Below are 19503 nucleotides of genomic sequence, written 5' to 3'. Positions count from 1 at the left end.
AAAAGTATATTTCATTCAAAGGTATGGACAGTCTTGTTCTCCCTGCATATTTTTATTCTGCAGGAAATGTAACGGGTCTATAAAAAGTACTTATTTCAGGTAAGGGGCTCCTCATTTGAAACCATCACAAAGCAATACTATGAGAGATGATAAACCTCCCTGCTACTTGACAAATTCCCCAGCTGGCATGCAGCAGTGCCAGTTTGTGCTCCCTTTGTTCTCAGTTTCCCTGCCTCTCTTTTAATTTCCTCATTACTCTTTTCTCTCTGTAGGCATCTTGCATAAAGGCAACGGGGAAAACCAGTTTATTTCCCAGCAGCCACCAGTAATTGGAAGCATCATGGGCAACGGTCGCAGACGTAGCATTTCTTGTCCAAGCTGCAATGGTCTTGCAGATGGGAACAAACTTCTGGCTCCTGTTGCCCTAACGTGTGGGTCTGATGGAAGTCTTTATGTTGGAGATTTCAACTACATCCGAAGGATCTTTCCCTCTGGCAATGTCACCAACATACTGGAGTTGAGGTACACTGTGCTGAATGTGGCCATTATAATTATGCCCTTAAGTTCTGCAGAAATCTTCAGTGCCCAAAAAGAAAATGAGAAAAGCTCTTAAAAAAAAAACCTCACAGCAAAACAGAAAAAAAGCTGTCCAGATTTGCCTCTTCTGCAACTCTGCTGACTTTGATTTACACCAGAGAAACCCAGGCTTAACAAGTTCTTCCAGAGTTGAATCACACAATAGAAATATTGACACATTTCTGTGCTGCTAAATCAAACTGTGTTGATGTCTGCCTTTTCATGTAGTTAGAGACCAGTGGGAATTCTTAACTATCAGCCTCTGAGATAACCTAAACTTGAGGGACACAGCACTGATGATGATATGTAGAGATTAATAAGGACAGATGATCATTCATAGTTAAGACAGGATGATCAGTCTAGGCAGCCACAGACTGGGGGTTTCTAGCTGTTTTTTGAGGTACAAATGTATCAGCCCCCCTCAGTTCCCAACCAATCAGTAGTGTCAGGGTGGACATACAGGTGGATCATCTGAAAGTGAGTGAAGTGTTTCCTTTTATTAGGAGGAATAGGGAGGATGGAGAAGGAACATATATGAAAAGCAAGGAAGGAGAGGGAGAAGTATAGATTTGTCACAAGTTCTGAGAAAATGAAATAGATTGTGACTGAACCAAAATTTTAAATTGACCTCACTGGGGATATTTTTCCTATCTAAAATTTCCACAGCAAATATAATTACCCACTTCAAAGTAGCAGGGCCTGCTTCTGGACTCGTTGTGGCCAGACAAGACTCACTCCAGAGCAGTCAGTAGTGTTAACTGAGTGTTTCTGAATGAGTCTTCTCTGCTTGAAGGGCCTGATCTATGGTCCTGGGAGGTCAGTGTCAGGTTAGCATGGCAGGAAGGTTCACATTCCCATTTACCTCTCAAGATCTGGCCTGAAAATGAGAATCTGCCAGAAAGTAAGAACCTTCCTGCTCTACTTAGATTTAACGTCCTGGCTGCTGAGGACAAAAGTAAGGCTCCTTTTCTGCAAGAACGGCCATGTGGAAGCTTACTAGACAGCTTCCTAGCGCATCTGGCATTGCTCTGTATTTCTATTTGCTCCACAAGGCCACGGGTACAAATGAAAGAGCTGATCTGCAGCAAAATTGGTGGAAGATCCCATTAGTTCCTCATTTAACAGACACACCACAGTCATTAGACCTTGCTGAAGGTCTCATACGGCACGCAGAACCATCGTCGTAGATCATGGCGTACGAGAAAAAAAATTCCAGACAGGCATCACAAGGCTGGCACTTACAGAATAGTTGTCTTGGTATGCTCACAGGGCAGCAAGGAAATCAGGAGGAGTCATTGAATTCGGAAGCCTACCATGAGATGTTCACAGTCACATCTCAGAGGGTTGGGGTACCTTTTGAGTAAATAAGCAAAAACCCGATTCTTTCTATTCTGTTACGTGATATTCAGGAACATAACATCTGTCATGTTTGTAAGGTGGGAAGCTGGAATAACTCTTCAGACCTGGTCCATGTTAAAGCATGTAATGCTCTTCCAGTGCCAGAAAGTTATTTTAATGACCAAAGGTGAGATTTTCAGAAGAGCCTAGGTGATTTGAGGCCCAAATCCCATTGCAACTGAGTGGGATTAATATCTCATTCCCAGAAGTACAATTTTGAAAACCCAATCCCTGTTTCATTGTCAGTGGAAATACCAGACCTGGTGGAGGTTTTGCAGAGTATTTCCTCATTGGAAAAGAGAAAATTGGAACCCTTGACAGAGTGGCCTTGCTGGCTTTTGTGCAGAGCCACAGAGTTAAATTTACTCCAGAGTTAAATCTGCTGGAACGATTGCTGCTTCATCTGTGCAAACACTTAGGTTACTGGATCTAATAAACATTTCTTCACTCTGGTGTGCTATAAAGTAAGTGGGTTCAGATGCCGGCTGACTAAAAGCTATGGAGGAAAGCCATTGCTTTTAGTCTAAATGGAGTTTGCTTGTGTCTTCTGAAATCAGCATCTCCTTGGAGATTAACGCCCTCACTATTTGGCTTTTGGGTTTTGTTTAGAGGGGGTGTCTTTTGAGTGTAGTGCTCTGTTGCGGAGAGGAAAGCAAATGCCTTGTGGGTCGCAGATAACTGCAGCTGGGTGTGTAACTAGATCCATGAAAAATGTCCAGCTCAGCGTAATTTCAGTCCTCGGGGCTAGAGTTCACGAGGTTACGGCAATGAATTGCCACCCATAACTGTGCAACTGGTAAGTTACCTTTGCAAATCACCAGGTATCGCTTTGACTGAGAGTGAAAAAACCTGTAAAGATATCTGCATCTACATATATTTAGCTCAGTACTACTCTGAATTATAAAGTCTGCCTGGTCCTATCTCTTGCATAAGTGGATAACTCCAAGCAGGTGAGATCACACTTCCTTTGGGATATGCAGCGGTACATAAGTGAGCTCACCGCCAAGTAATATCCAATATAAGATATATCAGTGTCATTCCAGCTAAGTCTTTATTTATTATTGCATTGTATGATACAGTTACTGTCAAGTTTTCAATCTGCTAATAATGCATCGAACTGAGCTGCTAACACCTCATTCTTTCTTCTATTCCCTGCTTTCCTGTCTTCTGTCAGAAATAAAGATTTCAGACATAGGTAAGCCAACCAGTGGAGAATTCTTATGCTGCTCCCTGTCTTGTTGCATGTTGTTACACAGTGAGCCACAAGTGCCATTTCCAGATGATTCAATAGCAAATGAAGCTGGCGTGATTAAAACTGGCGTAGGCAATCAGTCATCAGAACTGGGAGCCATTAATCACAGAGCAGAGTCGCGCAGACTTCTGCATGAGCTGTTATAGCTGTAGACAGGGGAGGTACAGACACGGGAAGCAGGGTAACAAGAGGAGGAGGGTGGAAGGAAAAAGGGGGGAGAATTAACCAAGAAAGTAAAATGGGAACGTCGGGATACAGATCACTGGAATAGCTAGGGTGGAAAAATATTTCTCATATGGTGAAATGTCTTCCTTTTGAGTGCTGGGGAGTTTAATAGGCATAACAAAGGGACAGATGTACCCCAGCATAACCCACCTAGAGAAGTAAGGTTTTGTAACTTTTTGTCAGTCTGAGCACTTCATAGAGACCCTCCGCATGTGAGAAAGTATGCCAGGCTCAGATAGGAGGTAGTGAACTCAGAACCTTAGCCAGGAAATGCAATAAAGAAGAGAAAGAGTAATGACAAGAAAACAAGATGAGAGACTCCTAAATTGGAGCTTTGTCACTAAGAATATTTGTCACTTGGGTTCACTGGAGTTTCAGTGGGTTTGATCCAATCAGTTGCATTCAGGAAGATGTCAACCTCCTGTCACTGTCTGTGTTTGCAAGAACTTCTCTGGCTCTGACAAGTTTCCCATCCTTCTCCCCTGTTGCTTTCTAAATTAGAAGCTTAGACTGTGGAGTTGGGGTATTTTTTTTTTTTTGGTTGGTTGGTTTTCTTTTTGCATTTGGAATTCGAGATTTTTCTTGCTACATGCATTTTATTTACTGTTTCTTTGACTTCATAGAGGCTGTGCAAAACCAGAAACGTTTGGTTTAGCTGCATGCCTGGAAATGCAATGGAGTAGAAACTGTTTTTTGTCTTATTACCAGAACTCTAATGAAGGGCTGAGCTTCCACGGCATAACGGACTGGCCCAGAGCATCTATTAGCAGGGCTGGGAGGTTGATGCACAAGACCTCTACACTGACTGTCTTCATCAGGCTGAGTTCCAGCCCCACAGCTCCTCTTTCACATCATTTGAAAGCAATAGAAAAACTCGTTTCTCTTTGCAACAGCCAGGTTGTATCCTTAATCCCCTAGAAATACACAGCCACTAAAGTGTACCTGCTTTGACAGTGAAGGGCAGCAGCTGAATACCTGTTACAAGAAGAGCTTTTATATATGAAGGCAATAAATGAGTGAAGATATATGGACTGGCCGCAAATGCTGCAAATGCCACCAGAGTCTTACAATGTTGGCAGGGCTTCAGCTTTTAGGCAATTCCTAAATACTAAGAAATTAAATGAAAGAATGCCAAGACATGCCTGCGTCAGTGCAGTCCAAAGGGGGGCAGGTGAGGGGGGAAGGTGAGGAGCTCTGGATCAAATACTCCCATCTGCAACTACGTTAAAGGAGTCACATGTATGAGTTAGCATCTGTTCTGTGTCATTTGCTGTAATCCTCCTTGTTAGAAAGACTCTTCATTCCTGAGCCATGGGGAAATGAGTGAGCGTAGTCGTAACTAATGTTACGGTGCTTTGAGCTCCAGCAGGTCCTAAGCCTGACACCATTGACAGGCAGCAGTTGCAAAGGTGGTTTGGAAAAGCTGCAATCTATATACAAATGTTTCCTCACTTCAGGGGAAAGGATTCCTCCCTGCCATGTAGCCAGTGGTGAGCTTGATCTCCAGAGGTTCTGCAGCTACCAACTAAGAAGCTACAGCACAGCACAGGTAGCCAAGGTCTAATGCTGCAACAGCCAAAATGGTTGTGTGTCACCACGGGGGATGTTAGCTAAGCCAGAAAGCATCACCAAATTGTGATGCCTCCCAGGTTTACACCCATCTGTCATTCAGTAATAGATTGATAGGAAATTACTCCGGTGTGTCTGTGTATGGACTTATCTTGATGGGCTTATAGAAGCTAATGACTTCTTCCAAGCATGGCAATAATAATTTGCAGTTAATTAGCGTTATTTTTTCTCTGCAGGAACATGGAGCGTGGTGAGGCATTTCTGTCTTGCAAATGCGCAAAAAGTGACCACACTTAAATATATTCTTCCTTTCTTGTTTCCATTCATACCTTAGAGAGACAAATCTACAATTAGTGGCAAAGAGAAGTATCTCAGAAAACTGCCCTAGGATTGAATCAGAAGTCCTTTGCAGTCCCTGGGTTGGCTTATGGCATTGCTATGAAGTTTTATTATCCAGCCTGTGACACTAGAAGAGCTTTGGGCATCACACACAAACTGAAAACACTAAAAGGCCAAGTGTAAATTCAGCTCACTGCACTGTGTGGCCTCCTTATGTATTAATCTATTGAATGTCACCTAGGGAAAAAAAGACCAGTACCTCACACAAGCTACAATAAAATCCTCTGTTTGTGAGCTGCAGGGTGCTTAGCATGGAGCCATGGAAACATAGCCCTGCCGAACAAAAATGCTTGGCTGCAGGAATTTGGTATTTCTTTAGTTACCAGCAAATGCATGTGGCCAGCAAGGCTCAGGGAGAAAGAGGGCAGCTAGGACAGAAAGTTTTATGGAGGTGGTTTCATGTCCTTAAACAGAGACATCAGATCCAAAGAAGCCCCAGGGGTTTATTCAGATCCGCTGTTACGGGTGGTGTGACTGCTCTTGTCTGTTGACCACAGAGGAAGCCAGAGCCATACTGTTACCTTTCACAGCAGTCGTCCTTCAGAGGAGGTGTAGATGTCCTTGCATTTGAGAAACTAAGATGCAGTTCATCTTGTAAGATAAATGTTGAAAGTTAGTCAGACAAATGATACCCCAAAAGATGCCATTTCTCTGTGCTGTCTATAAAGGGAGTTGAGGCAGCCAGTTCAGCTGTAAGCCTCCACCTTGTAGTGAATCCCCTGGCATCGAACAGAAGCTGGTAAAAAGGTGCAGTCTGCACATGTGCTGACATGTTCTAGGTAACCTGCTGAAACCAGGGGCCATCTCCCTGTTCTCATCTTTATTCCTTAGAGACTGGTTTCCCACTCTGGAACAGGAGGTTCCTTCCTCAGACTCCTCCAAAACACGGGCTCTGGGCCCAAAGGGGGATAATATCAACCTCTGCTTAAAGCCTGTGCGTCTGTTACAGTACACCAGAAGTGGCCCACAAGTGTCACATGTCTGCCTCTTCACCCAGCTTTTTATCACTTTCCTTCCTTGTGCCTGCGTGTGAGGAGTCACATAAAGCATAGGCACTTTGAAATGGAGTTTGAATCTCGTAACATACCAGCAGAGCTCCCCAAACGGTGCTGGCACGACCCTGTCCCAGTAATGAGAAAGAAAAAAGGAAAGGGACAAGGCAGATGTATGAGAGAGACTAGATGCATGCCCAAACAACTGGGATCACTGTGGGCTTGGAAGGTTTCCTTGTGCTTCCCCAGTACATCACTGTATCACAAGCATACAAGGAAGCAATGTCACCTCCATTTCTCTTTGGCTTGCAGAACTTCTGCTCATGGAGCTGTCCTCATCCCCAGTGACTACACCATTATGCCCATTAAAGTGTTCTTGGCCAGGGAGCAGCCCCCCCCCCCCCCCCCCCCCCCCCCAGCCCTGCAACTATTTTGCTGCTTCAGGGGCTTAAAACATCAATGCAATGCTTAGGGTTTCTTCTAAAAAACTTTAAAAGCTAAAGGAACACTCTGAATGAGAAATGAGCTCTTCACCCACAGCCGTTTTCTAGTGGTAGCAGTGTCAGTATGGGGAATAAATATTCGAAGACTACAAATACTGTAACTGATTAAGTCTTCTGAGTAGTAAAAAGTACTGCCTGTTGTTTTGGTCTGTTATCTAACTGAGCAATGAGAGAGGATGAAAGGAAAAAGAAAATTTTGTCTGCTTCGCCCCAGGCAAGATTTATTTCAGTTGTTGTTCAGTTCAGTCCAGTTTACCACTTGGATTTGCCTGCTGATTGTGACTTTAAATAAAAAGCAAAGCCCCAGAGTTCCTGGTTCCAGTGCTCATGCATTATCATGGATGAAGGGAAGCTTTTTGGGAATTATCACATTACCAACATAGGTTTATTGAGCTTCTCTCCTCCTGAAGGATCTCAAAGTGTTAACCAAAAGCTCCAGTGTATAACGCTATCAAATTCATGCAGGGGCAGAGCATGATAACCTCCCAATTTAGTGCTGAAAGCCATTGGCAGAGGAGAGTAAATTCCAGCTCAACTATTTTCAACAGTTTGTGTTTTACCTTCCCTGGTCCAGAGCATCCCAGGTTAAATACTCCATCGCCTAAGCCATCCCAGGGGGCTTCCACCCACAAAAGCCCTGTGCACGGAGCAAGGTGTAGGAGACCATGATAAACCATGCTTGCAAAAGTAAAGTCTAGCCAATAAAAATGAACCAGCACTTCCTACCACTCACAGAGCTAGGCAGCAGAAAAGATGTTCTTTTCTGAAAAGATGATGGAGATGCCAATATCATTAGTCACATTAGATTTAGAAAGGTAACTGTATGTCTTAGGAGTTTCACTATCAGCTCACCAGGTGAAATCCAGACCCAAGTGACCCACGATTTTAAGTGACCCAGGTTTATTGCTGTCCTATGGGTAGTTTAACCAACATAAGTTTCTACCTCTACCTCTTCCAAAGCACATTTGCTAGTATGGGTGTGTGTGCCTCTGTGGCAGCCAGCTATGCAGAGGATTAAAAGTTTAACCACTCAGAGCTAATTTTTTGATGATTATGAGCTTTGAACTCACCCCTGGTTTTTTTGCAGCATCTATATTCAGGACCTCATTAATAAAAATAAACTTGGGTTACCAGCAGCTACTCAAAGTATTACCTTAATATTACAGTTTTTCACTTAGTCAGTAAATTTGGGTGGGAAGCACCATTCAGTTTTTCTGCTGGATGAATGTTTTGCTTTTACCTGGTTCTCTGATCCGTGGTTAAAAGTAGCCAGCATGTGTTTCGGTGTCCATTCTACACAGGAGCTGGGATTCGAAAATAGTTTTAAGATCACTCTTTCCACAGAAGGTTGTGATCAATAATAAAATGCACCAGAGTGAGGCTATGAAATCCAAAAATGAATTACAATGATAGTGCTGGGAGAGGGGAGCAGGAACTTCCAGTTCTGCCACCATTTTTCTCCATCTTCGGTTAAGTCATGTGCCTTTGCCCATCTGCGAGTGGCCTGCTGTAAGACTCGGGGAAAGCTATCTGTGCTGGCCAGGCAAAGATGCTAAGGAATTGCAAAGTGCCATTAAAAATGCCTTCCTCTTGTCCAACGCTCATGCAAAATAGAGATTATGAACAGCTCAAAAGCTGACTGACATTCAGCTGGGCTTTGTTAGGACAGTCAGTGGAAAATGCAAGGCCCCGATCAAAATGCATGATGGATTCCCACAGGGAACTTCTTCCACCAGGGTTGAAGCCACTTCCTTAGTGTGAGTGATGTGCAGGTAAATGAAATAATACCCCACCAGCCTGCTGTCGTTGGAAAGGAATACAGATGGAGACTGAACTGTCAGGCTGGAGCTGTCTTGGAAGGTCAGAGCATTTTATTTAGCAAGAATCAGTGTCATTTGTGGAGATGGAATCTGTTCAGACTTTAATAGGATAAATCACAAGGGATATTCCAGAATAAATCAGAAAGGCTCAGTCGTTTTTTTCCCCCCAAAGTATTAAGTAATTCAAATGAAGAACCACCTTACAGCTTTTTTAAGCAGAGAATAATTCAGTAGTTTTTATATGTCTGAAAAGAGTTAATTTTCCTAACATAGAGGCTGAAAAGGAGAGGAATTTTCTTAGTATGAGGGATAGCGTCAACTGTGATCAACACATTTCTAACCAGCTTCTCCTGGAACAATTCCACTAAGTGCAAAATTGTGAACTACGGCCTATATGTTTATTATGAATTCTTATGAAGGTGTTCCGGAGAAAAGTAAAGACTTTTTTATACTTGTTCTAATCACTACTTAGCCTTTCTTAGCAGGAAGGAGACCTGTGTTCAGGCAGCAGGTGTTACAATTTTAATCTGTTGGTTGCAGGCTTAGAAGAGATGCAGCCTAACACACACCAGTAGCAAACGATTTTAATAAAAGAAGCTAATAAGTTTAGTAGCTATATTAAACTATAGATAGAATCCTTGAAAGACAATTTTTTTTAATTGCATCTAAACTCATCTGGTGGTTTTTTTCTGGCCAGTCTTATTGAATGCTTTTCATAAGGTGGGTGCTGGTTTATTCACTTCTTCAGTCTTGGGCTCATTTGGTGTTGTGGTCATGGAGCTAAAACCGTTTTTTTGTCTGTTTATCCCATTTTCTCAGCCATTCTTTCTTGTTTTCAAGGAAGCAGTGAGTAAATGGGGTGTAATAGGGGACTGATGTTCATGTTCCTCAGCCCTTCTTCTAGGTCATGTTTTACTTAGGGCAAAATGTGGCACTCCAAGAACCATTTTGGGTTTTTTTCACTGAGGTCCAGCTGAATTCAATGGCAGGACTTCCCCTAATCTCCACAGGGGCAGGACAGGATTCTAGAGCCTTTACTGGAGTCAGCAAGAGCAGCAGATAAGCCTTGATGCAGTGATCTTGAAGAGTTTATCTTTAAGTGCTTTATACATGGGGGTCTGCATTGGGGGTTTTGTATTGGGGTCTTTCTTGGGAGGAAAGATTTTTTGATTTGTTTTGTTTTGTTTTGTTTTGTTTTGTTTTCTGCCCCTAGTGTACTATGTTTTCGCTTCACTTTCTGGCACTGCACTAACACCACTTTCAGGACTATGTATATATATGTATTAAGTAAATTTAGAAAACTCAGGCACTGGGACTCAACCTGTAGTAGTTCCTGGCATGATTTTGGCTCAGGTCAGTGAGCACTTCCCTTTGGTATCTGCCCTCCATGCCAGAAAGCACCCCAGGCACAGTGGTTGGTGACACATATAGTTCAGGATGCTGTGCTGTAACACACCGTGAGCTAATACAGTCAAATACAGCACTGCTTCACTTTCCCTGTCTGCCTGTCTGTGCATTTTTATTCTCTAAAGTGTTTGCATTGCCTGTCGACTTAAGAAAACAAATCATCCAAAAAAAAATAATAATGTCATACCCTTGTTTTTCAGCCACAGCCCAGCTCATAAGTATTACTTGACCACAGATCCAATCACTGGCTCCATCTACCTCTCCGACACCAACAGCCGACGTATCTATAAAATCAAGTCAACCACATCAGTGAAAGACATTGTGAAGAATTCAGAGGTCTTGGCTGGAACTGGGGATCAGTGCCTCCCGTTTGATGATACCCGCTGTGGAGATGGAGGCAAAGGCACTGATGCTACCCTCACAAATCCCAGGGGTGAGACTGCTTCTTCCGCAGAGGATTTTTTAAAGGGATCTTTTTGAAAGGGGCTTGTTTAGTCATGCTAGAGACTACTCTCCTCTCCAATTCAGAAAATGTCCACAGATTTTGCAAGCCTTCCCCAGCCAACCCACAAACACGTCCTAAGGGCTTGCCTCTGGAAATAAGTGGCTGTGTCTCACTCTCAGACAGTCCTGGTTCTTCTTATTGAGGTGTCTGGGAAGAGTGCCAAACCAGAGGGGTGTAATGATGGGCACATGTCCAAAAGGCCATAGAACAAATCCACCCATCAATTTTATACCCATTTAACCACTGCTCCTCCTTACCAGGTAACAGTGTTTGGTCCTTTCCAGTCTGGACTGGATTCACTAACGTTCAGTTTCACTGAGGCTTTCTGCCATCAAAAAAGTAAAAAAGCTCTATAAGCATTGCTGTATCTATAAAATAACAGCAAAACCATCATACAGATCAGAGATACCTAAACTGAGGTTTATACATTGACATTATATATCTTGGCATCCAGCTTCAGCCCTATGGGGGGTGGATGCTAATATGGGAATGGTCTAACTCAGCATGACTTCAAAGAATCACAGCACGGTCAGGGTTGGAAGGGACCTCTGGACACCATCTAGCCCAACCCCTGCTAAAGCAGGTTCTCCTAGAGCAGGTTGCACAGAGCCACGTCCAGGCGGCTTTGAACGTCTCCAGAGCAGGAGACCCCCCAGCCTCTCTGGGCAGCCTGTGCCAGGGCTCTGTCACCCTCAAACTTCTTCTTCCTCACATTCAGATGGAAGTTCCCGTGTTGCAGTTTGTGCCCGTTGCCCCTTGTCCTGTTGCTGGGCACCACTGAAAGAGCCTGGTCCCACCCTCTTGGCACTCACCCTTGAGATATTTTTAGGCATTGATGAGGTCCCCTCTCAGCCTTCTCTCCTCCAGGCTGAACAGCCCCAGCTTCCTCAGCCTTTCCTCACCAGGGAGATGCTCCAGTCCCCTCGTCATCTCGGTGGCCCTAACTTTACCTGGTTCCTGATGAGCTTACTTAAATGTGATAAAAGCACAGTCAGATCAGAATGAAAGCACCACACAGCCTTCATGACTGTGAACTAAATTGTTCAAAACAGGTTTAGCCAAACGTATGCAGTCCTGCGTGTAGCCAAGACTTCAGTCTGGCAGTCTCAAGGTAACAAGCTCTGCATATGGAGGATGTCGCTCCTCCCAGCTGTCCACAGCTCCTCAGAGGAAAATACACGGAGGGTATGGAGATGAGGTGGAAGATACTGTTGGTGTACACACTTTCTGCAGTGTTTGTGATGAGGAGCGAGAAGGACGCCCATGCAGGAATGCTTTTAAAAATGTGGCATTTTTGCCTGTTGTATGTCTTCTCTCCCAGCTGTTAGGATTGTGAGGAATTATTTATAGGTTCTTGGCTTCGGCATCAAGGTGCTGCAGGTTTCCTATTTTTCTTGCATCTGGGAGAGGTAGGTCCCTCCCTCCACACCACGGCAATTTCCAAGCCTATCCCAACCTCTTTGTAAAGCAACCTGTTGGCAAAACTTGGGGATCCTTTAACAAATTATTTTACAAAGAGCAGGCAAGATGAAGGCAGCTGAGCTGTTGTTTCTCTTCGTGGTTAGACTTCTCAGGAAGTTATTTTCCTTGACATACAATGACATTATTGTTACTGAATCCAGGAACCCAAACTGATTTAGTGATCTTTTGTGTGAGCTCTAGTTGTGATTTTTTTGTTTGTTTGTTTTGTTACATGTCAGGTAGTTGTTTCCTGGGAGGATGCAGAAAAATATACGTTGGTGTCTTTTTTTTTTTTTTTTTTTCCCCAAAAAAGCACTGAAAACCAAACTGCTACCCTCATAATAGTCAAAGGGCCCAACATGGTTTCCAAGCACTCCAGACTCCCATGAGATGACCATTATATTGGGGTAAAGTATTGCCAGAGGCACAGATACAGAAAGGGACCAGCTACAGAAAGGGAACTATGTTCAGGTTGCAGTGTAGAAATTGTCTCACTGAAATGGGAGGCCTGAGTGAAAAGAAAAATAAGTGGCTTGGGCAGAGAGATTCAGGCAGTCCAGCAGATGAGTCATGAGATCAGGGAATCCAGAAATCTGTAATCCAATTTTCTGCACCACTTTGATGTTCAACCAGTGAAGAAAAAAAAAAAAAACACAAAAAAACCCACCAAACACAACAACCCCACAACTTTTGTTGGACCTCCATTCTCCCTGGTACAAGATAAGAGGAATATTATTAATTTCCCTACGTGGATGGATGTTGCAAGGTTTAGATGACTTATGTTTCTGCTTTGCTATAGGAAACAGAGCTCTGGAGTTCAAAGCTTTCAGCACTGAAATCCTTCTTGTTGGCAGTTCAAGCTCTCAGGAGGCTGTTCTTCCACTTCAATCATACCCCAGCAAAATGCATGCATTCATTCCTCACAGCTCTGAAATTTCACAAAATAGAAGTAAATTGAGGGTGAAAGAGGAAATGACATGAAGCAAAATGGCAACAAGAAAATAATAATCTAGAAAGCCCACACTGCCAATGGAAAGTTCATGAACAGCGTTCCCTGATCTGGTTCTAGTCTGAGTTTGCAAAGCCTGCTGAGACAATAGCTTTGGCAGGTGTGACTCACTTCCCATTCACCTCAATAAATGATTAACAGTGAAAACTCACACTGACAATGTAATGTCAGCATTGTCTGTACCTTCACGGCAGTTCATCCCAGCAGAAAAATCCAGCAAATGCTCGCCTTCCGTGCAATTGTATTTCAGAATAGTTCAAAATAAAAAGGATTTACTGTACAAGCACTCAGTAGTCCTCAGGTTACCCTCTGCTTCCCTGACTTGGCAGGGGAATAAACACCCGTAAGTGAATGGTCAGAGGAAATTATAAAATTACTCTGTAGCTGTAGAGATATCAGCTGGCCAGGGAAGGACCTGGAAAGTTCGGTTCTTCAAGAATCACCACACTTTGGGAACTCTACTCTTTAAGGCTAAAGCTATTTTTTGACTGAAGATAATTACTTCGTGCAAATTAGGACTTGTGTATTTTAAGTACACCTTTGCACTAGTTCGAAGTAAGGAACTGTAAGGAAACAAGGTCTTCCCTCCGTTTTTGTGATGTTTTAATTAGCTGATATTTGCAGCTTGCTGGAAAATACTGAGGGAATATACTCCTGCCAGATGAAAATCAGCAATTCATAAAGACTGGAGAATCGGTTATGAAGTGTCAACATATACTTTTGCACCTACATTTAGCCTCTTGGACCAGTCAAGCATCTGGTCTAAGTAGATATTTTTGGCTCTCTTCTCAGTAGAAATAAAGTGGTACCCTGAAGACGATTTGTTCTATGTCAGCACACATGTCCAAGGTGGGATGAACCACTTTCTGGGAGTGCCCATCTCCTCCTGGAGTCACTAGCCTGAAGGATGAGCTAACACCATTCAGAATAGTTCTCCACTTTCTGAGCAGCAGCCTTTTCCCCACAGTTCTGATCACCTCTCACAGTTCCCACCTCAACTCCCATGAGTTCAGAGTGGATAATTTCATAGAATCATAGAACCATGGGATGCTTTGGGTTGGAAGAGACCTTCAAAGATCATCTAGTCCAACCTCCCTGCCATGGGCAGGGACATCTTTCACTGGATCAGGCTGCTCCCAGCCCCGTCCAACCTGACCTTGAACACTTCCAATGATGGGGCATCCACAGCTTCTCTGGGCAACCTATGCCTGTGTCTCACCACCCTTATTGCAAAAAAAATAATTCTTCCTTATATCCAATCTAAATCTATCCTCTTGCAGTTTAAAGCCATCATCCCTTGTTCTGTCGATACATTTCTCTGAAGTACCTTCTGGTCAAAGGTTCTTGTCTCTCTCCATGGAAGGAGAGAGAACTCCCTTTAGATGATCAGCTTGGGGAATATATTAGGAGGAATAAAACCCAACCCAGGAATTTCATCCTTCCCCTGTCTTTGGCTGCTCTGATAAAGGTAGGCTGTACAAATACAGGACGGGTAGATCAACGGATGGAACAGTGGTGGCAGTTGTTTGGTCAGGGTATTTATCATCGCTATTAGGAACCAGTCTGGTACTTACAATTCATTTGCCACAGAGCACAGCAAACCTTTCAGATGCTAATGAATTTCAATATATCCTTGCAAATTAAAGTGTTACCACTTTCTAATTATCATCTGCTAATAATGATCCTCTTCTACAAGCAATCCAAAGAAAAATTAAAACTCCAGCTTGTCAGAGCATTTGTTTTCATCTGAGTACTCACCAGTGGTTCTCCTCAGAAAAAATGTTGTGGCAGAGAAATTACCAAGGAGCTTGCAATTAAGAGAGATTGCAGTGACAAGTCTGACACAATAGGAAGAAGGTTTCAGAAGGGACGTGCTGGGGGAGGGGGCATCTTGTTCATTTAGCACCATAAAAACAATGAGAATGAAGTAATTAATTTGGGGACAGATTGCTTCCTTCACTGTGTCCTGCTGAATGTGTAAACAAAATCTCAGTTGTTCACTAAGTGTTCACTAATTCAACAGAATTAAAAGAAGAAATTCAACCCTCTGCAATCCATTAACATTTTTATTGTCAAGTGATAACATAAGGGCTATTTCAGAGAAGACCAGAGGCTGATTGAACAAAATATCTTGTCTCTTACTGTGGCCTGGGGCCAGAAAAGACACACAGGGAAAGGGGCAATGACAGAGTGGTCTTTACCTGCTAACACTCCGGATTCTAGTCATCAACATTTAGGGGACTTTCTGAAGAGGTTGCACCTGGACCTGTGCTTAGACGCCACCATCAGCTGGGCTAGAAACCTCCCTGAACACCTAGTTTTGTCCTTCCAGGCATCCTGTGCTCATAATTTTCACAATTTCGTTAGCTACAGCCTGAAAAAGTGTGGTCTTTTTGAGGACAGAACACTGTTTTCTGTTCTCTCTATGCCTTTCCTAATCCTTTGCTGTCTTCTAGCTCCCTCCCTGACCACTGCAGAGCACACAGCTGATCTTTGCAGAAAACTTTTCGCAGGAATTCCGAAATCTTTTTTACCATGAGCTATTTTACAGCTTGTCATTGCATATGGGTAGTTGGGCTTACTCCTTCCCCTGTGAATTCTTCTGTACTTATTGACATTGATTTTCATCTGCCATTTTATCACTCAGTCATTCAGCATCCAGCTAGACAAGATAGCTCCAAATTTGGATTCCTTTAGTACCTTTTTTTTTTTTTTTTTTTGCTTAAAAGGGTTCCCTCCCCTTTTTTTTTTTCCTAAGTAGAGGTACATGTCCAATGCAATCATTTAATGGTTCATCTTCTAGATGAAACCCACCATGCCCCAGTAGCCATTTGCAGGATGATGTGCTGTCACCTCCTCGCACTACAAGGTCCTGACATTTCAAGCAAATGTCATTGTGTCACAGCACTCTATCAGCAAAACTCACTGGTGTGGTGGACATGCTGCTATAAGCCCTTGTTTCTTACGGGATCGCCGACTATCCAGGAGGAGCCAACATGATTTTGTAACATCTGTATTTCATATCTCAGAGCTTAAAGTTTAGATCTTCAACTCTACCTGGGTACTGGCAGCAGATGTTTTCTCTCAGTAACTGTGAGATTGAACTTCAAGCTATGTGCTGAAAATCTTTTGATTCCCTTATGTTCCTATGGAAACATGAGAGGAGCCTTCTGCCAAAGCAAGCCAAGGTCTTTGGCTTTACATGCATAACATGTGGATTACCCATTCCTCTGCCCATTTTAGGAGCCGGCTCCCAGTGCTGGAACTGTGCCATTAGCAGAAAGGAAACACAGAAAGGTCCAATCTAACCTCTACAATCTGCTGCAAAGAAACTGCGAGATGCTTCTTTCCCTCTCCACAGAAGTCATCCATCCAAAGACACTTGTCAGTGGGAGAGCAGGGCTCCTCTCCATAATTAGATTTGATTCCAAGACAATCAGTCAGGAAGGGTTTGGAGCGGTTGCCGTGCGAGGTGCATGTGCAAATGGGAATTTAGGGCTTTGACAGACTGAAAACTCTGTTACCCTGCAGAATGTCTTAGGAAATGCAAGGCAATTGAGATTGCTTAGCCTGCGTGAAAGAGGGATAAGCAGAGGAGTGCTCTGTGATAACACACGCGCATGCCACGGCCCTGGAGCAAGGTGGTAAGTGGTAGCTTTCCTGTACCACTTTAACTTACTGGGGTGTGCAAGCTCTTTGTCTAAGCTGGGATGCAAAATAAAGTTGTGCTCTATCAACTGATCGGAGCTGGCTTGAGATCCAAAGTACGTACAGGTTACTATTACTGTAACTGGTTAATCAGGCCAGCCATCAAACCTCAGCACTGAACACCGTGAGCAACTGTCAGCATACGATGCTGATAAATCCAATCCAATACATATGGAACTAGCTAAGAGAGAAAATTCTGCCTCATTTAAAATCACATTATCCAGCCTGCCACCCTTCACTGGCTCCTGGCCTGTCACACAGGCTAATGGACAGGCACCCTGAAAAATACTCGTTGTGAGCCTAGGAATGGATAAGAGCCTCTCGTGTTTGACAAAAGCCAATTAAGATCAACTAAACCTTCTATCATGCCTTTCCCGAAAAAGCGCATCTACCATATTGCTTGAAGAGCTCAATTGTGTTCTTGGTTGTCAAGCTAATACCAGCAAACATTAAAGAACTTGCCATTCAGCAGGCAAAATAATTAGAGGAGCAGTAACCTTCAACAGCAGATGCCAGTGACAGGTGACATGTGCCAGCATCCTGGATGACTCATTGAACAGGGCACCAACTGGGGCACAAGGCTGACAGGTCTCATGGCAGGTGAAGGCAACTTCCAGAAAGTCATGGATGCCAGTGAGATATTGATGTTTATACTGCCAGATCCCTCTGCAAGCTTTCAACAAAGTGCTAAGATACAACTGATGTGTTTATAACGTGTAGCAAGAATAAATAGCCACTAGTGCTGTGGCTTCTGCCGTAGCATTCAGATGTGCAACAGGTACCTTCTGCTCCTCTTCAAGGTTCTTGTTGCACAGACCTGCCAAAGATCAGCCGTGTCCCAGCATGAATTAAACACAGGTATTGGATGTAAGACTAGAAGCAGTTTTGGGGGTCATTTAGTCCTGTCATCCATTATCTTCAGCAATCTTGCCATACAATGTCCTCCAAAATTAATGAACTTCATCTTAAAAGCTGCAAGTAATTTTTTTTCCCCTCACTACCCTAGAGGGTATTCTGAAACTTCACTGTTCTAATGGTCAAATATCCAATCCAGATCAAAATAATGCCCTTCGGACAGGGAGGCACCGCGAGGAACTAAGGAAAATGCTGGTTTTACCTCCCAGCAAAACCCCACAGCTCCCATTCAACTCAGTGATCTGAATCATCAGTTCCCTGACTCCTAATTGACTTTGAATCAACAGGTTGCAACCATGTCTGAATCCCTTCTTTCACCTCAGCTCAATGGAGAAGTTTGTTCTTTCTCTCAAACAATGACTCAGTCCTGAGGTTTTCCTGCCATTACTTCCAGGCTAGATTATCTTCTGTGAATTTCAGTATGACCAAATATGAAATGTTTTTCCACGTATCATCCACCTCCATGGCTCCATGGCTTCCAGCCCATGCGATAGTTACAGTGCTGGATGAAGGCCATGATTTTAATTGCCAAAGCAATGAGAGGATTAGGCTCTGCTACATGAAAATCTAAAATTTTTGATCTGTGAACTGCTGCTGCGTCTGTACTTCACAGCATAGCTCACAGTGGATAGAGACTGAGGGTAAATGTTTCGAACAAAGGGATCTGGCTGTAAAACAGCATTTTGGAGAAACACAAGATCAGATCGCTCCTCAGAAACATTCTCAAAGCTTTCTATCTGAAACAGATTTTCCATCATTTCTTTCACCATGATGACAGCCAGAAAAACATTATAGTGAGGATTCATCTCACTAGTTTAATCTGTCTCCAGTGTAAATGTTTCCTTTGGAGATATTTTCTCTATAGTCAATGGGGAGGAAAAGGTGTTTCTGATGGGATCCATATAATCTCTTATGGATATCTGCTTTAGGGTGATATGAATTGCACCCTAGAAGTAGATATTTCCCTCTTCCGATTGGAAAAGCTCCAGATACTTGCTTGGATGCAGCATGCAGATGTCTGCTTTTGCCAAGTGATTGCTACCCTGCTAGTGGAAGAAACCAAACAGGAAGATCCTAATTTTCATATATTCCAAGGAGAATTTTCACTTGCATAGAAAAGGGTCTTACCAGCTTCTACAGTCTTTTACTATTCCTTTACATTCTTTTAGTGTCTTTAAGACACTCAAGTATTATGCTGAGCAGCATTCTGCCACCATAGGGTAGATGAGATGGATGACTCTATTAGTATCTGCAGAGTTATTTTTAATTTATACCAACATAAAAGAGAGGTGAATGGGGCCCTTAACTTCTTATTCCTGCCTTAGTCATGGACCTTCTTTGCGACCTTGGGAAAATTGCTTTATGTGTTATTTTCCCGATATGTAAAATTAGGATAATCCTGCTCAAAGACTGATATGAGGTCTAATTAGTAAGTGTAAAGCACTATGAAATCCTCTGATGGCAGATGCAGAGCATAGCTAGCCTGGGATAAAGAAGGTTAAAGGAACTTGTGCTAAAATCACAAATACTTGAGAAATTATACTTAGGGGGAAGTAAAATGGCACATATCTGCAGGTGAGGAAATGAGAATCAGCAGTCTGTAACTGTGGTCGGCCAACCTCAAATCCACTGCCCAGACTATGTCTACAAAGGAGGTTTGGACAATGAAATGAATCACCTAGCAGAGTCCAGAATCAGGGGAAATATTACAGAATACTAGGGTTATCCTAGGAAAAAACCTTCCATATTTATCCATCTGGAATC

The 19503-nt window shown here is 43.1% G+C and overlaps 1 protein-coding gene across 6 annotated transcripts in view; it reads left to right on the top strand.

Annotated features, from left to right (window-relative positions):
• Positions 1–19503, top strand: part of TENM4 (teneurin transmembrane protein 4) — a 358763-nt gene that overhangs the window by 285201 nt on the left and 54059 nt on the right. For 4 of the 6 annotated variants that reach the window (XM_040584319.1, XM_040584315.1, XM_040584321.1 and 1 more), the window contains 3 exons: positions 273–522; positions 3149–3169; positions 10342–10574. In XM_040584319.1, coding sequence (XP_040440253.1) covers positions 273–522; positions 3149–3169; positions 10342–10574 — 504 coding nt within the window. The remainder of the gene's footprint in view (positions 1–272; positions 523–3148; positions 3170–10341; positions 10575–19503) is intronic. The other 2 variants (XM_040584317.1, XM_040584318.1) reach the window with 1 other exon arrangement.

The sequence above is a fragment of the Falco naumanni genome, chromosome 2, assembly GCF_017639655.2.
Source record: "Falco naumanni isolate bFalNau1 chromosome 2, bFalNau1.pat, whole genome shotgun sequence".
Taxonomy (NCBI): domain Eukaryota; kingdom Metazoa; phylum Chordata; class Aves; order Falconiformes; family Falconidae; genus Falco; species Falco naumanni.
The sequence above is the reverse complement of the archived record's forward strand: the minus strand, read 5'-3'. Positions and strand labels throughout refer to the sequence as shown.